General features: G+C 28.2%; 1 protein-coding gene across 1 annotated transcript; it reads left to right on the top strand.

The window, feature by feature from the left end:
• Positions 1-312: 312 nt before the first annotated feature.
• Positions 313-6253, top strand: LOC107165200 (E3 ubiquitin-protein ligase UHRF1-like). Its single transcript, XM_015513324.2, has 12 exons — positions 313-902; positions 2964-3149; positions 3220-3419; positions 3486-3835; positions 3915-4101; positions 4183-4402; positions 4473-4684; positions 4759-4902; positions 5093-5249; positions 5321-5578; positions 5646-5744; positions 5807-6253. The coding sequence occupies exons 1-12, from the start codon at positions 753-755 to the stop codon at positions 5951-5953; spliced, it is 2310 nt and encodes a 769-aa protein (XP_015368810.2). The 5' UTR covers positions 313-752; the 3' UTR covers positions 5954-6253.
• The last annotated feature ends 1425 nt before the right edge of the window (positions 6254-7678 follow it).

Below are 7678 nucleotides of genomic sequence, written 5' to 3'. Positions count from 1 at the left end.
CAAAACTAGAAAAAATATTTAAAATCAGGAAATTAATGAAAATAAAATTTTGAAACGCCAATATTTTTAGAAAAATGAACTCTACAAAATGGCTATCTTTAATTTTTTTGGAAATAATTAAATAAAAAAATATATTTTTTTACTTTTTTACCCAAACATTAAAATTAATTTAAAAATTAAATAATTGTAGTTCTTATCCCTGTAAATCTATTATTCAACAGTTATGACTCGTGAATTCATCGTTACCCGTTTAGATAATACTGTAATAGGTATACAGTTACAGTTATTAGAATTACGCACTGCCCATGCACATTTCACACTGCGTCACTGCCAGACTGCCTCGTGACGTAGTACCTACATCCGTCGTCCCGGCTTTCTGTTGCTATAGTTGGTCGTTTTATGTCACGTGGTAAACTTATAAGTTATGGGTCATAACCGTATGGTGATCACTGATCGTCATCATTATTCATAATAGACGTATTATATTATTATTTTAATAATATCTAATAATATTTTATAACTTCGTATCTACATGATAACGTCGTTTCACGCTCGTTTTTATTTCTCCGACTCCATCGGCGACGTCGTTACCACAGTAGGCTCTAACACTGCATGTATGACCGCGAGCGAAACAATTTAACATGCTTACGCCTATTATAGATTTAATATACTAGATAGAGTCTACACTATCTATAGATACATACTACGGAAGAAACAACGTCATTGTAAAGCAGAATATCATCACCGTCATCATGCACGTGCTAGTGAGGATGATGAGTACCGGCAAGTCGATTGTAATACCCACTTCAAGAACGACAGGGATCAGTGACTTGAAGATTTTCGTCGAAAAGTGGTTTGACGTCAAACCAGAAAATCAACGACTTTACTTTTCTGGCAAACAGGTGATATTATCAACAACTCACATGTTGTTTTCATTTGTGGGTGCCTACTAGACTTTGACCGTGCATCTCATTAAACATTTTAAAACAAATAATATTATGAATATATTTAATTAAATTCCAATAACTGTACAAGTCACCACAGGAGAGAAAGCAATAATTATTACTATTTTAATTAATTTTGTTGTATTGGGCTATCTGATTATATAGATGATAATTTGATTTTTCTTACAGTACATATCCTACTTGTTTTTACAACAATATTGTCTAATCATATTGGTAAGTCCAATATGATGTACATCATACATACTATATAATTTTATAATATATAGCCCAGCATCATGAATCTATCCTTACAACTTAATCTAGGTGTGTATATGATGTATGATAGTGATTGAAGTTGTACTGTCTACGCTAAATAGGTATACAATAATTTGATAGAGTTAGAGAACCACTTAAAATTATTTTGAAATTATTTCATAGCAAAGGCTAGGTATAGACAAACTATGAAAATATAAATTTTTGAAATCCATTTAATATAAACAAACTACCTAATCTTTAGAATTTTGTGTTAATTAATTATTAAATTAAATTGATTTAAATTTTTTATGTAAAATAGTTGTATTGTAGAAACTTACAAAATAGGTAGGTATAGAAGTGTGGTAAATACCAAATTAAAATAAAATATTATAAATAATACCTATTCGATCAACTATCTAATTTTGAATACCTAATATTAATCATCCAAAAAAATTATACTACTCCTGCAACATTTACATTCAAATAGGTATTATATTTTATTTGATTATTTAAATAATACAAAAATTGGCAATTTCAAACAAAATTATTTGAATCATCTACCTATCATTAAAATAGGTTTTACTTTGTATTGTTAACTTATGGTATATTGCCTGAATTTGGTTTAACAGAATTTGTTAATGTTGGGAACGAAACATATAAACCGGTTTAAATAAGGTTAATATATATATTATGCTGTTGCCTGTTTGTACCAAGAATCTATGTCAGGTATGTCAGTATTAACTCAAAGTGAATTACAATAAATAATATCTACTCACCGTATGTAATAATAGTAATAAAATAAATAAAAGTTATTAATTTATCTATTATTATTATTATTGTTATTATTTTATTTCTGTAAGTTATGGTGTAATGATGAGCATTATCATAATGCATTATACAGGTGATTTAAATATTTTAAACAATTTACCTATGTTGAAACAAATTTTTGTGAAGTTTATTATGTCATTGTCGTCAAGCACTTCTGTCAAAAGGCTCTTTAGTGTAGTTAGAGATATTTGTACAAAAAAGAGCTAAAATAATTTATCAAAATGTTGAAAATACATTATTGTATAAAATAAATATAAAAAAAAATTGACTTGTTTTTTTATGAAACTTAAATAACATAAGAGTAACATCATTGTAACTTATTATTTTTGAGTAAAAAATTTAATGTTACACACAATGCCGTAACTAGCTCTATGTGCGACCTTGGCAACCAATGTTATAAATTTAAAATTAATTTTTAGTATTTATATATGATATAAAAATTGCGCCCCTAGCGCGATCATTTTAAACTGCGCCCTTGGCCACCGCCCACCTTTCCAACGCTTAGATACAGCACTGGTTACGCATTACTTTTGTGCTTGAGTAACAAGTAATCTAGTTACCTATTTCATATACGTGTAACATAATTTAGTTACTTTAAAAAAAATAACTTACCTAACACTGATTATTTACAAGGACCTTTAAGTAAAATATTAAATTTAAATATCACTCCTTGTATTTATTTTAATAAAAAGTTGTTGCATTTATAATATACAAATAAGTCGTAGCATAGGAGTTTTCGATGACTACAATTATGCTGTCAACTGATAGGTATGCTGTATTCGTTTATGTTGTGCTTATGCAACTATATAAAGCAAACCTAGCAACAGACAGCTTAATTTTAGTCACCAAAAACATATATGCTATGGCTTATCAGTTTATAATTAAATTGATGGTAGGTAGTAGGTATCTAATTTTATTTTTATATGTATTTTTCAGCTTGAAAACCAGTACAACCTCTTTGATTATAGTATTAATATAAACGACGTTATACAATTAACAGTCGTGGCATCTGTTACTGAAGCTAAGATTATAAAAAACTCAATATTAAAGGTTCCTAAGGATTTAAAAGATAAAACATCTATTCTGATTTGTTCATCAGACATTAATTCTACAATAGAAGAAGTAAATATTTTATCATACTAAAATCTTCACAAGTTAATAATATACTTATACCTACTTTTTTTTATTCTAGAACAATTTAGAGAACATATCGGAGGAAAGTAAGTATTTTAAGTTAGGCGATTATGTTGATGTACGAGATGATGAATATGGTGTGTGGTATATGGGCAAAATAGTAAAGATAAAAAAAGATGATTCTCTAGAAATTGAACCAACTTCCTCTGATAGCCTAGAGGAACATGATGGACTGATTTATCATGTAGAGGATGCAGGGTAGATCTAATTTTTTTTAAATCTTAACGTATTGTAAGTTTAAGGCTAATTATTTATATTTTCTAGAGCCTCTGACAACCCACCTACTAAAGCTAAACTGAAAGATATAAGACCATATTCTACTGATAATTTGCCATTTGATCAATTGAAAATCAATGATAAAGTTCTTATGAATTTTAATACTGATTATCCTAAAGAACGTGGTTATTGGTACGATGTACTAGTAAAAAAAAAAACAGTTAATAGACGAAATCCTGAAGTCTTAGGCGATGTTACTATTGGATCGAATAAAGCAGTATTGATTAATTGTCGTTTGATGTTCCTTGATGATATCTTAAAAATAAAACCATACAAGTTAGTTACAGAGAGGACTAAAGAAGAAGATACAATCATGCAAACAATACCTTCTATAGAAAGTAAGAACAACAATTTGTGATTTTGTTATTAGTAAATAGATTATTAGATTAATGTTTTTTTTTTTTTTTTCTGGAAAAGGAGCTAAAGCCTTAAGTTGTATTAAATGCAAAGATAACATTAATAAATCATGTGTACATTGTGGGTGTAGTATTTGTGGTGGCAAGGAGGATGAGAATAAACAGTTATTGTGTGATGAATGTGATGAAAGTTTTCATATGGCCTGCCTTACACCACCATTAACAGAGATTCCAGAAGCTGATGATTGGTGACTAATAAATAATAATTTTAATTAGATTGATTGTTTTTAATACTTAAAATATATTTATGTGCAAATCACTTGTTCTAGGTATTGTCCAACATGCAAAAATGATGAAAACGAAATTGTGAAAGCTGGTGGAAAATTAAAAGTCTCAAAAAAAAAGCCATTAGCATCTACATCAAAACACGATTGGGGAAAAGGAATGGCATGTGTTGGTAGAACAAAGAAATGTAATATTGTTCCGCCAAACCATTTTGGTCCAATTCCAGGTATTGATGTTGGCACTTCATGGTTGTTCCGCGTTCAAGTGAGTTGTGGAAAAATATTTTTTCAATCATATAAATAGATTTTTAAATTGTTGTTTTGTTGTTCATTAGGTATCAGAAAGTGGTATTCACCGTCCACCTGTTGGAGGAATACATGGTCGTGACAATCAAGGTGCATTTAGTATTGTATTAAGTGGTGGTTATGAAGATGATATTGATAATGGAGATGAGTTCATGTATACTGGTTCTGGTGGGAGAGATCTATCTGGAAACAAACGCACTGCTCTGCAAAGTTGTGACCAAGAATTAACACGCTACAACAGGTTATTTTACATTATAATGATTAAAAATCTATCAATCTTTAGTATTTTTATAATTGTTGACATATTTATTTTAGGGCTTTAGCTCTCAACTGTAATGCTGATATCAATAATAAAAGAGGAGCAACAGCTGTAGATTGGAAAAAAGGCAAACCAGTTAGAGTTGTACGGAATTATAAACTTCATAAGCATTCTAAATATGCACCAGAAGTGGGCAATCGGTATGATTAATTTGTATATTAAAAATAAAAAATTCTGATCAAATTAAATGAATATAATTAATCTGAAGGATAGGTTCTTAAAGATCGACTGTTAATTTTCAATATTAAATAGTGAGCTCAAAATTGAAATTTGCTTTCTTTTAAATTTACTTAATTAATAATGACTAACAGAAAAAAAATTATTTTGAAGTTATGATGGTCTTTACAAAGTTATGAAGTATTATCCAGAAAATGGAATATCTGGGTTTGTTATATGGCGTTTTGTATTGAAACGAGATGATCCTACACCAGCTCCTTGGACAGCATTGGGCAAAACACATATAGCACAACTAGGCCTTGAAATAATTGTGGGTAGATAAAAATTAATAACAGTTGATATCTTTAGTTATTTATTCAATTATTTCATGTGGTTAATTAGTATCCTGAAAATTATTTACCTTCTACTGGGCTTGATAATACAAAATCAGATTTAAGCGGGTCTAAAAGAAAAAGAACACTACAAGACTCTGACATTGAAAACAATGATTCAAATGAAAATTTTCCAAAAAGAAATGTTGAAAAGAAAGCAAAACTGCATTATAAACTGGAAAATGAAGCAGAAATATTTATCACAGCTGATGCTGCCAATAAAATATATTGGGATGATTGTAAAGAGTTATTAAAAGATGGAAAAAAAGTATTGAAAATGAAATATGTTTATAATTTTACCAACAAATTTATATTGTAAATAATTTCCTTTATAGGCGTTTTTAGATAGAGTTGAAGTAACTTTTATGTGCATATGTTGTCAAGATATTGTTTTTGAACCAATCACATTAGAATGTGCTCACAACATTTGTAAAGTAAGCTTGTGACCTAGATTTATTTTTGTTTGATACAAACTAATATTTATATTGTGTTTTAGGGATGTTTAAAAAGATCATTTGGTTCTGACGTATACCAATGCCCATCATGTAGAGCTGAATTGGGAAAAACTTACCCTATGAATATTAATACTACATTGGCTGAAACTCTTTTGTATTTCTTCCCAAGATATAATGCAGGACGTTAATGATATATTAACTACTTTTACAAACAATATTTATAACAAAAGATTTCTTAATTTATTGTCCTACTATACTTTGGATAGAACAGTAATTTATTTAAATCCATTTTGAATCTGTATTTTTTCATACATATATTTATATTTCATTATAATTAAAGATAGATAAATTAACTCTATTAAAATAATTTGTATCATAGTTTGTTTTTGTGGCCCAGTTTGGGTCCAAAGCTTTTAATTTATGAGTTTTAACTGTAAATTACATTTTTGTATGATAAATTAATTTTATTTAGACAATAAATTAAGTATAGGTTATGTCGCACTACTATGTTTAACATTAAAATACTAAAATAGAAATTCTGAATGCATTTATAAAGTAAAAATTGAATTATCTTTGATTAGCTCATTGAGTTGTATAAAATTTAATAAACATTTTAAAATACAAATTTAATTTTAGTAATACTACTTAAGTAATTTTCCTAACAGAGTACAATATTAAAATATGCTAAAAGCTTTAAAGATGGTTTTGACAAAATGAAAGTAAGTTTATGGCAGAATTAGCTTAGGATTGAGAAAAGGGAATGGCTTCTGATGGCAGTGAAAACTCTTAAATACTAAAGACTGCTTAAAAACAACAATTTTATTTTATCTAGTATTTCTTAACAATATTCTAAGACTATTAGGTAGTGCTACGTTATTGAATGGAACTGCTGTCCTTAATTTTTTATTTTATGTTGATCCTCAAAAATTTGACGCCCTCCGTTAAACACGGCTCTGTTATTAGCAATACTTAAGATTTTTGTGAGCTTTGAGCCGCTGAGGCCGTACATAATATGATATTAATAGGATCAAGTAATTGAATGGTTTATGACTACAAAGACTTATTTGAGGAAGACTATGTATTCCATTGTATAAATGCAATTATTATATAAGTCTGTAAAGCCATTATATATAGATGTGGTTTCAAAACCTGTGTTGGTTTTGTTAGCATCTGCATAGATTTCAGCAAAAAGATCTTGTTCAACACTACAAAGATTAAAAACATTTTTATTCATAAACTTATAATTTATTAGGTTAAGCCTTGTGCTAATCTAGTTTCACCTATGTAAAAAAATAATTTATCAAGCAAATATTTAACATACAGTAGAACTTCGATTAACTGCCACTGTCGGGACCGGGGCTATGACGGTTAACGAAAATTTTGTAAAAAAAAACGTGTACATACATATACACACATTTATTATATTTTTTACGTGTGTACTTTAAAAAATAAAAATACTTACATATAACAAATTATAAACATACATACCACACATATTATAAAAAAAAATCTGTAATTTTAGTTTGGTTTTTTGATTCTCTAGCTTTTTTAGCAGCAATATTACGTATTTGAAGTAGAAGTAAGACTTGCGTAGCATTTGATTCTTCTTGTATTTCAAACCAATCAATACACTTTGATAACATCTAATTGCCTAATTATTTATTTTTTTCAGTGGTGACCGATGATGGATAACAGAGAGTGACGGTTAATAAAAGTTCTACTGTATATTACTTAAAAATTAATTCTAATTGAATTGTCCCTGTTCTTCCTCAATAGGTACATCACTAATTTGAAAAAATAATCACTGATCTAATACAAATCAGGAAAGTAACTAAGATTTAATTTTCTAATTAAGTTTCCTAATAAACTAATTATTAAAATGTTGAAGTTTAGTGCAACATTTTATTAGTGTT

This window comes from Diuraphis noxia, unplaced genomic scaffold (genome assembly GCF_037042655.1).
Source record: "Diuraphis noxia isolate RWA-SAM2 unplaced genomic scaffold, SU_Dnox_SAM2 contig0001, whole genome shotgun sequence".
Taxonomy (NCBI): Eukaryota; Metazoa; Arthropoda; class Insecta; order Hemiptera; family Aphididae; genus Diuraphis; species Diuraphis noxia.
This window is presented reverse-complemented; position numbering and strand designations above follow the sequence as displayed.

Bases quoted from the DNA above. Each gene is read 5' to 3' on its own strand.
- LOC107165200 (XM_015513324.2), top strand. From the start codon at position 753: ATGCACGTGCTAGTGAGGATGATGAGTACCGGCAAGTCGATTGTAATA. The intron at 4,903-5,092 runs GTATGATTAATT...ATTATTTTGAAG, and splicing joins GCACCAGAAGTGGGCAATCG to TTATGATGGTCTTTACAAAG. The intron at 5,250-5,320 runs GTGGGTAGATAA...GTGGTTAATTAG, and splicing joins AACTAGGCCTTGAAATAATT to TATCCTGAAAATTATTTACC.